This window comes from Lepidochelys kempii, chromosome 1 (assembly GCF_965140285.1).
Source record: "Lepidochelys kempii isolate rLepKem1 chromosome 1, rLepKem1.hap1, whole genome shotgun sequence".
Lineage (NCBI taxonomy): Eukaryota > Metazoa > Chordata > Testudines > Cheloniidae > Lepidochelys > Lepidochelys kempii.
Window position 1 is genome coordinate 240502269 of NC_136380.1, and position 16270 is coordinate 240518538.

The 16270-nt window shown below is 43.7% G+C and overlaps 1 protein-coding gene across 1 annotated transcript in view; it reads right to left on the bottom strand.

Annotated features, from left to right (window-relative positions):
- Nucleotides 1-16163, bottom strand: part of USP18 (ubiquitin specific peptidase 18) — a 28064-nt gene extending 11901 nt beyond the window's left edge. Inside the window, exons 1-6 of the mRNA XM_073319626.2 lie at nt 16037-16163; nt 14833-14892; nt 8080-8295; nt 6302-6398; nt 2758-2903; nt 561-640 (exon numbers count right to left, since the gene is read on the bottom strand). Of these exons, the coding sequence (XP_073175727.1) occupies nt 561-640; nt 2758-2903; nt 6302-6398; nt 8080-8295; nt 14833-14872 (579 nt within the window). The 5' untranslated portion in view covers nt 14873-14892; nt 16037-16163. The remainder of the gene's footprint in view (nt 1-560; nt 641-2757; nt 2904-6301; nt 6399-8079; nt 8296-14832; nt 14893-16036) is intronic.
- Nucleotides 16164-16270: the final 107 nt, after the last annotated feature.

Genomic DNA, 16270 nt, shown 5'->3' on the forward strand with positions numbered 1-16270 from the left:
GGGGCATAACTGTGAGACACTTATATGTATAGTTTTGTATTGAACTTGCATGAACAAACTCTGCTACTGGTGTGGAGGAAAGTCAGCATTACTGTTTACTGTTCGCCTAGGAGCCTCTGATGGGAGGAACTACCATCCAGATAACATGTAAACCATGACTGAATATTAGAGGCAGCTGACAGACATTAATGCAAGCGGGGAAGTTTAAAGATAATACTGAACAATATTTATGTACATTTGAGGTAGGAAGAAACATGAGTTAACCAAACCCAATTTTGCAGAAGGAACATGTTTTTTCTTATTAACAAGCAGTCTCCCCCACAAAGGGAATTACCACCTTGGTGTGGTCTGAAAGATGTACGGATACATTTTAATTGAGACTTAAATTGCCAGTTCCTTGTGGCTGGGAAGTGAGAGGCCGGATTGCTTGGTAGCAGGATGCCAGATGAGGTGGAGGTGACTCATGGAGGCTCACAGAGAACCACGGTTAGTGAATAGGGAAAGCTGTGGAATCTCTAGGGTGCAGGTGTCACATTCCTTTTTTCCATCAGAGCACTTACCAGCTGCCGGTCTGTGATCTGATTCTTAACGAGGTTCCAGAGGCTCAGGAAGAGGTGAGCAGCGTCATACTGGACAAACACTGGACAAACAGAGACATTACAACCAATGCTAGCATTGCAAACAGCACATTTCATTCCTTGGAGCCCCTCTCAGAGACCTAAGGTTTCCATCCACTTTCTCATCCACAGTCCTCCCCAGTCTTAACCCCCCCCATACCATACCAAACATCTGCCTGACCTATGAGGAAAGGGTGGAGTTTCCCCTGGAGTCCAGTCAATGTCACTCTGGAACAATCTCTTTGTCTTATTACAGAACAATATGAGGCACCTCCTTCCAACCCAGGGGCTGAACACAATGCTACCGCAGCACTCCCTGCCAGCTCAAGGAGTCAAGTACTGTGCGGGAATCTTACACTTGGATTTCTCACTGGGCCCAAATGGCACATTTACAAACCTAGATGCATGGAAGATAGTTTTCTGTAGGGCTTGTTTAAAGAGCCCTGTTGAGAAGATGCCTGAGAACCACACTTAAGGACAAATCCTGTGCCCTCCTCCACGGAGCAGAACCAGTCTACACTGCTCAAGCTGGAGTGGGGGCAGGATTTAGGAATCAGGCAGAGAGTGCACACATACTGTGCAGCACAGAGCCCTGTTCCATGGAAGCTACCTGTGCACTAGGGGCAGCTGAAACTACCTTTGTGGAATGGCTCCACAGCCTGGGGCACAGTGTTTTTGCCTTCAATCTCCCTGCAAGTCTGCCCAATGCCCAGTGCAGATACTTAAGCTGTGTTCTTGCATAGGGATCTGCTCCTTAATTTGCATACCACTGAGCAGATTACAGCCATCCATGCCTTTAATATGGAGGTACAGCCCCCAGAGTTTACAGGTCCCAGGATTTAGTAGTCCATCCCAATCCAGACAGAGCATTGTAGGCTAGGATATATTGTGCCTATGCGCCATTCCTCCATACTAAAGACAGGAGAGAATGTGGGCCACATTGTAGAACTCTGTGAGATTTATTTGGCCATCTCACTTTCATTGGAACAGAGAAGGCTAAATGTAGGCAACTCAATCTCAAAGGGACAGATTTAGCTCTGATGTAAGTAGGCACACTCAAGTGCTTACCCTCCTGCCTATACCATGTCTGAATTTGCTGGTATATCTCTACTATAGCTCTCTTAACAGTGTCTTGTTCTGCATTTTACACGATAAAGATTAGTCCAATATATATGCAACATTTTGCACATGTATGTGTGCGCACACACACACACACACACATCACTAATCACTACTGATCGCATATGTACAATAATAGATCTGCTTTTGGCAAGTGCTCAGCTGGACGGTTGATCTGATCGGGTCTTCTCTCAGCATTTATGACAGAACTAAAAAGATGGATATGTCTTATAAGCTCAGGGATGAGTCCAATCATCCATTTATCTTCCTGCTCTTTCTTCCAGCTGACACTTAGGCCATGTCTACACTTACAAGCTTACAGCAGCACAGCTGCACCAATACAGCTGTGCTGCTGTAAGAGCACTTATGTAACCACGTTATGCCGATGGGAGAGAGCTCTCCCGGCGACATATTAAAACCAGCTCAACGCGTGGCTGTAGCTATGTTGGCGGGAGAGCGTCTCCCATCAGCATAGCGCTCTGCACACAAGCACTGATGCTGACAAAAATTCTGTAACTCCGGGGGTGGGTTTTTTCATACCCCTGAGAGAGAAAAGTTTTGCCAACACACATGCTAGTGTAGACATGGTCTTACTTTCTAATAAGAGAGAGAGAGAGAGAGAGTGCAGCTTCCCCGATGTGATCATGTCAATATAACACGATACGTCAAGCAGTAATCTGACTCCCTCTACTCCCAAAGGATTTCACACCTCTGTCTAGAACCAAAGTGCCTCTCTTCACCTACAGTAAAACATTCTGCTCCTATAGAATATGTGCAGCCATCGCATCCCCTGGCCAAAAGTGAGGTCACTCTCCAGGGCTGTCGGTCTCTCCCCTGATCTGGAAATAAGGCCCAGCTGCCCTTCCCCCGTGGACAGGCTGCTGCAACCAGCATGACTCTGCACCACCACTTCTCCCATTCCTAGAGCACATGAGGAGGGGAGTCAGAGGGCACACTGAGCCTATTAGTGCTTGGTGACTTCCCCGGTTCAGCATCCGGGGGCTGGTTGGTTACCGCTTACATTTCAAATTGTGCACAGTGAGACAGAGGACAAGTTCTTGGGGATACACGGCTCTCTGTTTGCTACGCTGCATCTGTTCCAACAGCAAGAGCATTTGGTATGGGACACTCTCCTTTTGTTCTGCATGTCCTACCGGGACTCTGATCCTGTGAATAGAAAATGCAACAGGAGCAGTGAACAAGCATCACAGGTACAGAGTACCAGCCATCGTAACCAAAGGGGCAGAGTAAACAGCACAGACAGCAGTTGAAGAGGCAACCATTACATATATGTCTATGATAAAAGAGTAAAGAAAGAAGACTTGCCAGCAGGAGGCAGCTGCACTACCTCAACCAATGGGGCAGGTAGCATGTTTTAAAGAGTTAGGCCTTGATTCTAAGTTCCTTCATCCCTGAGTTTGGGGCAGAATAGCTGGGCCAGAGGCGCCTTTAAGTCACCCTGGGAAACAAAGAATAGCTGTAACACAGTGGGCTCCAGACATACGTACCTCTTCCTGCCCTTCACCCACTCCCTTCTGCCCCCACACACCCAAAATCCTGCCCATGCTACAAACAGGGCTGGTATAAAGCCCTTATTTCAACTCTCCCCCAGCTGGAAAGGTGGCCTGCCCAGGAAGTTATTTTGCCAAAGCTTTGGAAAGGGGCCTTAACATGACTGAAAATCAGCCTCATATTGGGTGGCAGAAATAGCAAATTTCAACACGTTCAGTTCCTGCTCTTGGTTAGAAATAGGGTGCCGGGGGGGGCGGGGGGGGAATGGGGTGAAGGAAATGGCAACAAAGGACAAACTACTATTAAGGTGACACCAGGAAGGGCGGGGGCTGGCCGGAGCACATTTCAGAACCTAAGCAGTGCAATGGAGTTTTGTAGTTGTATTTCAATCCTGGAGACCCAGATGCACATCCAGTGATATGTTTGGGCTCAATCCTGTGATGCGCTGAGCACCCTTACTTTCTCTTACTTCAAGAGGAGTTGAGGGCACTCAGCATCTTGCAGACTGGGCCCGACACACAATGGTCCCTCTGGTATTAAGACCTTCCATTGTGGGCTTTTCTTTATTGCAGCGTTAGCTCAAGTTATCTACTCTCAAATTACTTACGCTGTGCAAGATGGCGCAAGGGTTTGAGGGGACTCCTGGAGGGTGTGTACCCTGTGTGGCACTCAGTTCTGTGGCAGCAGGAGGGCTGGATTTACACCTTATGTGCCCCTAGCCACAGCATCTTCAGTGCTTTCCCTGCCTACAGTTGACCTTTATGTTTTCCATAAAAAATGAAACCAAAAGAAATATAAACACAGCCACCCCAGGAAGGCACGAGACCCTCCACCACGCATGGGGCTCCCAGATCAAGCCAGGCGCAGCCCACCCACCCCAGGTGAGGTGCAAGGGGGACACTGTAACTCTTCCCCCGGCAAGCGGTCTCCAGGTACCTTCTGTACCTCCAGCAGCCCAGTGCAGCAGCCGCGCTCTGGCTCTGCCAGTGCCACCAACCCATGCCAGGAGCCCGCAGGGGAGCTGTATATATTAACTTTTAACCCACTTTTAACTTTTAGGTGCTCCTAGAACACCAGCGCCCCTAGGCCCGTGTCTACTGTGCCTAACTGGAAATCCGGCCCTGGGCAGCAGGTGGGGAATGAGCAGGGGTTAAAAGTGAGCACACATCCCTTTTCTCTTCTGAAAGCAGAGGGGAGCTCCCCTTCTTCTCCTTGGGCTGGTAAGCAGCTCCCTCCACACCCACCCAGCCCCCCTTCAGCTCCCCCTAGCTGAGTAACTCCTCCCTGCTTGATGCAGTAAGAGCTCCCCCTTCTGGCTCATTCTACTTTAACACCAGGGCAGGGATGGGACCAGCTGAAACATGGGTCTGACCCTCCCCCACCATCTCTTTGCCTGGGGTCTTCCACAGTGGCTCTGGAGTTGCCCTGTGGCTATGGGGGGAGGATTCCTTCTCTACCCTCCACTGCTCATTTTCCCACTCCTCGTACCAAGCAGATATCAGTGACATCTCTATGCCAGTTCTAGTCTCTCTCTACATCTCTGCAGCACTGCAACCCTGTCTCTTTCCCCCGGGATGTGTAAGATGGGGAATACAAACCCCCCACATTGGAGAGCAAGGGGTTAAAGAACAGCTCTGGTGGCCCAACCCAGCCACACCTGCAATGCCTGCACAAGCTGGAGGCAGGGCTTTAAAAGGAACAGTGGTGGAGCCTCAGAAGTAGGCTGTGGAAGGGAGAAAATGGTTGTTTGGAGGAGAAAGTACTGTCCTGGTGCTCACTGCCTGGGACCTGACTCCACAGCCCTGTGCAAACCTGCAGAGAGAAGAGGCTGGTGACTGAGAATGCAGGTCAGAGACTGGATTGGAGTGACTTACTCCTTCCTGCAAGCTAAAAGAGAGTTGGGTAGGAAGTGGTCTGGGGGTGGCTGCTTAGCACCTTGGGATGCTGAGTGTAGCTGCCTACCATGGGGCCCTGGACTGGAGGCTGGTGGAGAGGGCAGGCCTGAGTCCTGCTACCCATTCTGAGAGGATTTTGCCATAAGGGGAACATTTACCGAGGGTAAGAAGCCAACTGGAAAAGATCTTGCCTGTTCAAGGGCCCAGTCCCCAAAATCCCTGTGTGAAAGGGGAGGACTGGAAACCCCTGGTGTGGGGGTGTTGAAGGACAGGATTGTGTTGTCAATGGGGAGATAACCTGCCACAGGTTAGCACTGTTGGTGGCTGTGCACCTTCTACAGCATGTCAATGAGTGTACCCTTCTTCTGGGAAATATGGAGGTAGTGGGGAATATACAGAGACTATCCACTTAAATGCACTGCAGTGAGCTAAACAAACTGAAATAGCTGTCAGTATGGGCAGCAGAAAGGTACAGGGTCAAAATCTGCTCTGTCTCCCCTGTTCTATGCAACCCCCTGAAGTCAATGTGGCACAATAAAGGGGCAAAGCAATGGGACACTACATGCTGTCCATCCACCCAAACAAATATCTAACCCAGGCAGGAATAAGGCTGTACAATTTGGGCCTATAACTGTGTAATATTTATAGTTGTAAAGTGAATGGTTTATATTGTTGCACAGGGATTCTTCATGGATATAACTAGAATAAAACTGTGCTGTTATGGATAGGGTGACCAGATGCCCTGATTTTATAGGGACAGTCCTGATTTTGGGGGCTTTTTCTTATATAGGCACCTATTACCCCTCACCCCCAGTCCTGATTTTTTTACACCTGCTATCTGGTCACCCTAGTTATGGAAAAATATAATCCTTAGATCAGTATTCATATTATCTCAAATATCCCAGTCTGGGATTAAATTATATTAATGTGCAAATATGGCCTATTTTCAGTCTCTAACGAACCCCTGTGAATCAAAATGGCTGTGTTTGGCAGAGCCCTAGTCTTCTGCCTTTGGTATATTCAGGGCTCACTCTTGTTTGGGAAGCACATGGTACCTCCTCATAATCCATTCCTTTGGATGGACATTCCACTTGAAAACAGACTTATCGCTGGCAGTCTGAGCTCAGTGAATGGGTACTGCTCCTGTGCATCTCTTACCTTCGTAGTATCATGGTGAAGTGTGTGTTCATGAAGAACACCTGAAGCAGAGAATTCAGGCAGCAGCTCCGTCCCATATTGTATAGCCCAATGGCTCCTGTAGGAACAAGAGGAAGTGGGGCTTAGAACTCACATGGAGGCAGGGAGAGTAAGGGGTGGTGAGAAGATGATGGCAAATTTCCCTTTGGCACTTTCAGCCTATATAACTTTCAGCCCATCTTCACTAGGATGGAGGAAGGGTCAAATCTACTCTTACTAGGGTTGCCAACTTTGGTTGGACATACTCATGAGATTTCATCACATGACAATCTTTAAAAATTAATCTCTAATTCCTGGAGACTCCCGGCCAATCCTGGAGGGTTGGCAACCCTATCTTATACCCCTTTAAAATCTTAGCATTGGTTTGCCTCTGACAGCTGGGGAGAGTTGGGAGGGTGTCTCCAAAAATGAGCTCAAGCTACAAAATCTGGATCTAGGTCAGTCTGACTTTGAAACCCATTCCCCCAAAAATGTGAGGGTTGTCTGGATGAGGGAGTTTCTTCAGACTTCTAGGGAGCGAGGCCCTAATCACAAAATTCAGCTCTGGCTTAGGGTCCATATTTTAATGCCCTGTCACACCTAGGGTGACCAGATGTCCCAAATGTATAGAGACAGTCCCCATATTTGGGGCTTTTTCTTATATAGGCGTCTATTACCCCCCACCCCGTCCCGATTTTTCACACTTGCTCTCTGGTCACACCAGATCAAGGAAATAGATTCAGGGTTCCTGGTCAGGTCTGACAATCTATTGCCAGTATTTCAACCAATTTGCACAGTTTCAAGGAAAGAGACAAAGCTAAAGGGAAGGAGGTAAAGAGAAGGAATTTTTATTCAGAGGTGTACGAGAAACAAAAGCTTCTGTTTGCATAGGAAGTGGGGTAAAATGGATAGAGGTGAGATGTGTTGTCCCTAGCAAGGTAATCTCCTCACCCCAGAGGCAAACACACTCAGAATTTGTTTTCACTGCAGTGTTACCTTGAGCTCTTGCCTGTAACTGGACTCCCATCCGCATATACAAATCTCTAACTCGAGTGGAGTGGTGCTCAAAATTTGACCTAGCAGGCCCATCAAAGGGCATGGGTTAAAACTCAAGTGCTGCTGCTGGAGCTATTACTGCAGCTGGGACTCAGCTACCGTGTTGCTAATCCAAACGCTGTGCAGCCAGAATGTTTTCCACTGTGACTACGCTCACTCAAGCTAAGCTAACTTGAGAGGAGGTAACTGGAGTATTGGTAACTTGAGTTCACACTGCAATGAAGAAAAGCCCACAATGGAAAGGTGAATATAGTGGGTGAGAGAGGGTAAATGCATGGGATAAAACAGTATCTGCATTTAAAACAGTGAAGAAAGCTTTTGGGAGGCTAATCCAGTGATATAACTTGGCAATTAGGGTCCATGACCTAGAAGTGACCCTTCAGCAAACTCAGGAGCAACTTTGATGTAGTGTGGAGGGAGATGCAACCAACATCCAACCATCCTCAACTAGAAAGAAAATCTGCCCAGTTTAGGGTTTTGAAGGGAAGAAAACACTTGGGATCCTCAAGTAGCGCTTTTCCTAAAGCACAAAACTTTCACTTGGAAGAGTCAAATGAGTTAGTTCTAATATCTGATTTGTACAAATCCTCCATATGTGAATTTTAGCAAAGGGAAAAAGAATAAGGCGGGGGGGGAGAGCACACAACATGGAGTGAATGACACAAAAAGGGGATGAGGGGGGAAGGAGAGTAAAAAACAATTACCATTGTTTAAGTCTGCCACACCACGGAGAGCTCTTAGCTGCTGGTCACCTCTCTCCACAGCTTCCTCTCTGCACTCTTCTCCATCTTCCTCCTTCCTCATGCTCTGGTTTAATGCCAGCTCTGACTTTCTGCTTTTCTCTGGACAGCCAATTCCCTGGCCCATCAACAGCACAGGGCAACACAAGGACTTCAGTAATACAAAAGGACCTAGAGAGACTGGAAAGATGGGCAGAATACAGCAAAGTGAGATTCATCTTTGTATTTATTATACAAACACAGAACAGATTTCACAATGAAGAATGTTAGTAAAATAAACATGATTAATGTCATTACATGTTGGAACCCCAGAAATATATCTGCAGGGCAGTATGAGTGGAGAGCACACTGCCATTGCACATCCTGTACCTGGTTTGTGGCTAAATTAAAGACCCTGGTCTGCAGGGCTGTCTGCTAGGCATCTTTCATCAGCACCAAATCTCTTTAGACCCAAAGGAAAACCGAGACATGTTCAGGATCCATTTAGTCTGGTTGGCTGGCCTTGTCTGGTATGTCTGGCAGGCTGGGCCAGTTTGTTTACCTGCTGCGTCTGCAGGTTCGGTCAATTGCGGCTCCCACTGGCTGCGGTTTGCTGTACCTGGCCAATGGGGGCTGCGGGAAGTGGCAGCCAATATGTCCCTCTGCCTGTGCCACTTCCCACAGCCCCCATTGGCCGGGTACAGTGAACTGCGGTCAGTGGGAGCCGCAATTGGCCGAACCTGCGGATGCAGCAGGTAAACAAACTGTCCCGTCGGGGGCTTTCCCTGAACAAGCAGCGTCCAAGTTTGGGGAAATACTGACCTTGACGAATGGGACCCTTAGCATACACTGAGCTTTCAAAAAATCACTACAATAAAGCTGCAAAGCAATGTGATGCCCTATACTGTTCATCCAGCAGCATATCTGTATAGCCAAACTCAAACATCAATCTCTGAACAGTCACAATGTAAAACAAATGCTAAACTTCATAAGAATGAGCAATTTAAAAAGCACCAATAGCAGAAATTGACTGCAGTAGCCTGAGGAGGCAAGAACAGGTACTAATATAACCAGAGTGTCCAGAGTAACTGGCATCTAGAACTACATAACAATAGCCAGGATACCATAGCCACAGGAGCAGGCTAGTACCAAACACTGGAGCAAAATGATTCATTGCATAGCTGGAGTCTGAGTGCTAGGCTGGGAGAATACCATCAATAGTGCGCCTAAGATGCTAAAGGCCAGATTTTTCAAAGATATTTATATACCCAAGCCCATTTGAAACCTAGCCCTAAGTGAAGCTAGAGCCCCATGAAGGACCTTAAACTCCCTCTTTCTTGTGAATGAGTAGGATTTAATCTTAAGGCTCATCTATAGTAGGGAAACTTGCATCTGAATAGCTATACCATACTGCTGCAAATTCCTTACTATAGATGAGCTCTAACATTAAATCCTACCCACTCACAAGAAAGAGGGAGTTTAAGGTCCTTCATGGGACTCTAGCTTCACTGTTTAAATATGTTTAGGTGTCTAAATACCTTTTTGAATATATCTAATTCAAAGCTCTAGGAGAAAGAGAGCTGGGGTAGGCATAAGGACTGGACACATAGCTGAGGCTGGTATAAAGACTTACATCTCTGGCTAAGAGGGGAGAACTTTAGGCCAATCACAATTCAGGGGGAAGAGCAGGTGAAGATTTTTAAATCTGTTACAACTCTGAAGTGGCCATAGCTGAAAGGGAGAAAAAAGAGGAATCGTGGTTGTGTAAGGGGAAGACAGAAGAAAGATGGGGAAACGGCAACGCTTGAAAGAATGAGGAAGAGGGAGACAGCAAGAAAGTTAACAGAGGAAGGACTTAAGACACAGAGCTAGAAAAGTGGGATAAACAAAGGGAGGGGAAAGAAAAATGGTAAGGATTAAAATTGTTTAATGTGAGGTGAAAACCAGAGAGAGACTAGTGAAGAGGGGCAGGGGAAGAGAAGCCAGAGACGGGAGGGAGGGATAGAGAAGAGAGGGGAGAATGAGATGAACATTAGAAGCTGAAGAGGGAGAATCAGAAAAGAAAATAAATGCCTCTTAGACAGAGGAGAGAATGTAGTAGAGAAAAAAGAATGCTCAGACAATGTATTAAGGGTTAAACACCATGGAAAAATTAGTGAGGCCATTACAGACACTTGAAGAATTCATAAACAGCCAGCGTAGAGAACGAAAAAAGAAAATTAAAAGCAGAAGGAAAAGGGATGTGGAAGAACAGAAGATAAGAGAAAATTAGAAATATAACCTATGTAATGACGCATTGTGCTAGCAATACAATAGCAATCATCTTCCATTCTTAATCTTTATCTTCGGGACTTGAGTTGTGTTTGACAGAGCACAGCCAAAAATGCATGAAGCTGACTGAGTTAATAAGGCAGTTTGACATGGAGTTGGACGATAGGTTCCTAACTCAAAGTGTTGTATCCAACATGGAGCAATTCTATGTTAGATCTTGTCTTGATAAAGATGAGCTGATCACAGAACTAAAAATTAATATTAACTTGAGAACAAGTGATCAAGACTTGATCACATTTATAATGTCCAAACCAGTGATGTATGTATAATTGGTGCTTTAAAAGGGCCAGTTTCACAGAGCTGAAGGCAATTAAGCCACATCAGCTAGAAGGAAGAATTTTAATCAGAAATATTAATAATAATTGGGAAGTGCTTTAAGAACTCTTTACTAGATGCCCAAAAAGCCACAATCCATGTACTGGTTAAAAAAAAAAACCTGATTTAGAGGAAGTGAAGGCCGCTATAAAATATACATGCATAACAAATGCAAGAAAGGGGAAGTTGATAATAGTGAATATAAATCAGAAGCTAGGAATTGTACAAAATTGATAAGGAAAACAAAGAGCCTCCAAGAGAAATCTATAGCCAACAGAGTTAAGGACAATAAAAAGGAGATTTTTTTTTAAAAAGTATATTAGGAGCAAAAACAATCCTGACAATGGTGTTGGTCCATTATTAGATGGAAATGATAGAATTACCAATAATACATAAAAGGCAGAAGTGTTCAATAAATATTTCTGTTCTGTATTGGGGAAAAAACAAATAACATTATAGATGTTTCCATACCACTTGTATCTCAGGAGGGTGACAAACAGAAGCTACTAAAGTTACATTTTTAAATCAAAAGATTCAGATGACTTGCATCCAAGACTTTAAAGAACTGGCCTATGAGTTCCTTGGACTGTTAATTTTGATTTTTTTAATAAGTATTTGTAAGGACAGCCAGCCATGGCTGGAGAAAAAGCAGGTACAGGCTAGAGCTGGAATAGTATGACTGAACTACCTAGCATCTGGGAGTATCCCCAACAAGGTAGTGATGCTGAGCTGACTGAAATGGCTCCTTTCATTCAGAGCCTATATATTTGTCTTGAGTGTCATCTGGTTAGATCTTTGCTGGTGGAGGACTCATCAGGCTCAGAACATTCAGGCTCAGGGATAACTCATCAGGCTCAAAACACTCCTCACAATCTTGGAACACAAGGGAAATTCCAGAAGACTGGAAGAAAGGTAATATTGTGTCAATATTTAAAAAGGGTAAACAAGATGACTCATGTAATTATAGGCCTGTCACACTGATATCAATCCAGGAAAAGATAATGGAGCTGCTGATACAGAACTTCTTTAGTAAAAAATTAAAGGTAAGTAATATAATGAATGCCAATCAACATGCATTCACAAGCAATAGATCCTGTCAAACTAACTTGGTATATTTTTTGATGAGATTACAAGTTTGGTTGATAAAGGCAATAGTGTTGATATAACATACTTTGCCTTCTGCAAGGCATTTTACTTGGTACTGAATGATATTTGATCTAAAAACTAGAAAGATATCAAATTAATATTTACACATTACATGGATAAAAAACTGGCTAACTGATGAGCCTCAGTGTAACTGTAAACAGGGAATCCTCATTGAGTGGGTGTATTTCTAGTGGCATCCCCAGGGATTGGTTCTTGGCCTTATGTGATTTAACTTTTTTTTATTAATGACCTGAAATAAAATCACTGATAAAGTTTGCAGATGACCCACAAATTGGGGAAACTGGTAAATAATGAAGAGGACATGTCACTGGAGCAATCTGGATTGCTTGGTAAACTTAGCACAAGCAAACAATATGCATTTTAATATGGCTAATCAGGGTGGATTTGATTTAAATCAATTTGATTTAAATCACTAGTTGGGAAGACTCTACTTAATCATGGATTTCTACATAAAAGTGCATTCTTGTTGGTTGTTATAACCTTAATACATATCTTCACAACTCAGAGATAGATGTAGGTTTCATTTTTAGAAGGTACACACTATACATTTTTTAAGTGATTTATTCTGAAAACTTTTCAGATTAGTTTTACAGCTATATCAGAAAATGAATGCATGTTTGGTTATTTCATTTACCAAAGGTAATTGAAGCAAATATTTATGAAGTCATTGGGAGGTGAACTATCTCCAATTCAGCAGGCTAATCATTACTATTTGGAGGATTTTCGTGCCATGCTGTATTAGGAGGAGAACATCACCAGACAAACATTTTAAATTGTTTTATTTAACTAAAATAACATTGTTATGTATTCTGGATTTTTTTCTTCAACAGCAAACATATAATATTTTAACAAAACAAGCATATGAATTTTTGAACTTAGTTAAACATTCAAGTTTTTTAAAATCAGGTTTGTTTTTAACTAAAATAGTTAAATGAAAATTAAAAAAAAAAAAATTAAATCTCCTATGTCAGCCAAGTCAACATGAGAAACTTAAAATACTGGCTTACGCAGCTAACTGTCATCTTCACCTTCATTTTTCTAACCATAAGAGGAGTGAAGCTCTGGAACAGCCTTCCAAGGGAAGCAGTGGGGGCAAAAGACATATCTGGCTTCAAGACTAAGCTTGATAAGTTTATGAAGCAGATGATAAGATGGGATAGCCTAATTTTGGCAATTAATTGATCTTCAACTATTGGCAGTAGATATGCCCAGTGGCCTGTGATGGGATGTTAGATGGGGTGGGATCTGAGCTACTACAGAGAATTCTTTCCTGGGTGTCTGGCTAGTGAGTCTTGCCCACATGCTCAGGGTTTAGCTGATCGCCATATTTGGGGTCGGGAAGGAATTTTCAATCTCCAGGGCAGATTGGCAGAGGCCTTGGGGGTTTTTCGCCTTTGTCATAAACATACAGCTTAATATCCCTCCTTACCTGTAAGGGGTTAATCAGTTCAATTAACCTTGTTGGCACCTGACCAAAAGGAAAGAAGATACTTTCAAATGGGGGGGGGGGGGGCTTTGTTCTGCGTTCTGTTATTTGAGTACTATATCCAGTTCTGGTGACCACAGTTCAAGAAGGAAGTTTATAAATTAGAGTCGGAGAGGGTTCAGAGAAGAGCCACAAGAATGATTAAAGGATTAGAAAACATATTTTATAGTGAATAGATTCAGCTCCTTGAATCTATTAGCTTAACAAAGAGACAGTTAAGGGATGACTTGATTATAGCCTACATGGGGAACAAATAATGGGCTCTTCAATCTATCGGAGATTAGCAGAACACGATCCAATGGCTAGAAACTGAAGCCAGACAAATTCATGCTGGAAATAAAGCATATACTTTTAATAGTGAGAGTAATTAACCACTGAAACAATTTACCAAGGGTTGTAATGGATTCTTCATCAGTAACCATTTTTAAATCAAGATTAGATGTTTTTCTAGGCGATATCATCTAGGAATTATTTGGGGCAAGTTCTATGGCCTATGTTGTACAGGGCATCAGACTAGATGATCACAATGGTCCCTTTAGGCCTTGGAATCTATGAATCAGTGTAGAGTTTCATTTCCAAATCGCAATAAGTTTTACTGGCTTCAATAGCTTTTCAAACTGAGGTTCAAAGGGATCATTTTGACCAGGCTTTTAGCAATTGATAATGTTCATATAGTATGCATATTCATGTAAACAATGTGTTAGCAATATCCATCTGAATAAATCTGCCTACATTTTTAAGGGGAAATTTAATAGTCACATATGCCTCGTTAATATTTCACAAACATTGCACTAAATGTGAGTTAAATTTACATTTGCCCTGAGCAGGGTGACCAGAAAACAACTGAGAAAACGGGACAGGGGGTGGGACTATCCCTTTAAAAAAAAAAAGGGACTGTCCCTTTAAAAACTGGACAACTGGTCACCCTAGCCCTGAGAATCATATTCATCTAAATACCAGTGATCTGATATTCACATTTTGTCTTCAATGTTCATACAAGGAAACCTCAGAATTTCTATAGTACCTTTTACCTTCCTAAATACAGGAAATCCTGGTTCTGCTTTATAAGAGGTGGAGAAATGGTTTAACACAAATGTTGCTAAATGTCTCCTTTCAAAATGTGCTGTTTTTCAGGCTAACTGTGCCTAACTGAGTCAAATTAGAAACTTTTTAAAGATGTGATAGTCACAACACTGAAACGTGAGCTACTTATTTTCTTTCTAAATCATAAATGGATAAAGGGCACAAGATTTCTCAGATCCATCTTAATTTTTACATAGACCTTAAAAACTATTAAGTGAAAATGACAATTCTGTCAACACCAAAATATAACCATGCATTTGAGGGGAAAAAATATATTTGCCATTGTCCAGTGAGAGAAGCAGCAAGATTTAAGAACTGAACTCGGGTCTAGGAGTTAGGAATACAAAAGTTCTAACCACAGTTGTCACTTATTGGCTGTGATCTTGGACAAGTCATTTCACTTTTCTGTGTTTCATCTGTAAAAGAGAGAACATTATCAACTTCAGTGAATCATTGTGTTAGGTTTGTTTAATGTTTATGCTGCACTATATGGAATGTTTTATTGTTCTTCTGTATGATTTACAGATTTCTCTTTCTCTAGTTCAAAAGAAAGTGAAGCCATAATGTTGCATATAGTTTTGTGGGGGGTTGCATTTAATAGGCTAGTCTCTTAATTTCATAAGAGACATCTCCTAATCTGATTTGGTGAAGAACGACAAGTGCGCTGAAACAATTTGTATAGTGGGGGTGCTGGGAGCCATTGAACCAACCTGCAGCATCCCTAATTCCAGCATCTATGTGACAGACTTTTTCAATATCTTTCCTAGTATCCTTGACCCATCTCAGTTCCCCACAAAAAGATTCTTTTCTGGGTTCAGTGGGAACCCCGGTTTGCTAGGGCAAAAATGTTTGTGGCTCAAGTGAAACTTCATTAAGAGCCTGCTGAAAATTCTACTTTTATAATGGTCACAGAACGATATGGGAATTTGAAAGAGAACTTTTCTGCTCAGTACAAAGTAATTCATCCCAGTGCTGTAGTAAAAACAAAAATATAGCTCATAGATCTTAATAATTCTGTGTCCCCTGAAAAGCTTTAACATATCAGTTTGGTAGTTTGTATTTGAAGATTTTTTTTTTTTAAATAAAGTTACTTTAGGGGAGATGGAACCTGCAGGATTGCTGCTCCTAACATCCACGTAGCCACCTGCAGTACAAACTTTGCTGGCTCCCCTGCCAGGGTGCCTAAGCCCTGACTCGGAGAGAACACTTACAGCGATGAGACGGTAACTAGGTTTCCATACCCTTAAGTGCTTGGTCTTTATTCTGAGACTGCCACCAAGTTATGCCCATTTCTATTGACCTGGACTAGACGTGAGCTGACCACCTAGAGATGAAGGCTTCACCCCGTGTGAGTAGGGTGACCAGACAGCCAGTGTAAAAAATCGGGACGGGGGTGGGAGGTAATAGGTGCCTATATAAGAAAAAGCCTATAAAATCGGGACATCTGGTCACCCTCCGTGTGAGCCATGCTTTTTCTCCAGAAATTGCCGCTAGAAACAAAAGTCCTGCCATGCAGCAACATCGATCATATGAAGGATGAGTGAAAAGGGAGGTACTTACCGCAGCTGTGGGGAGAAAGAAGAGCCCCCCCTGGACTGCTTTCGGCGTCTCTTCAGCCCCCCGAGCTCGCCAGAGCTCCGACCTCAACGCGGCTCCCCCCGACTCTGCCTGGGAGCTGTTCTCCGCGGCGGCCTCAGGGGGCGGCGTTGCGCACCGCCCTCTGTTCAGTTTTGATTTCCCACTGATCCGCGGTGAGGAGCATGGAAAGTGAAACTCAAGAGCTGCCGCGGTCTT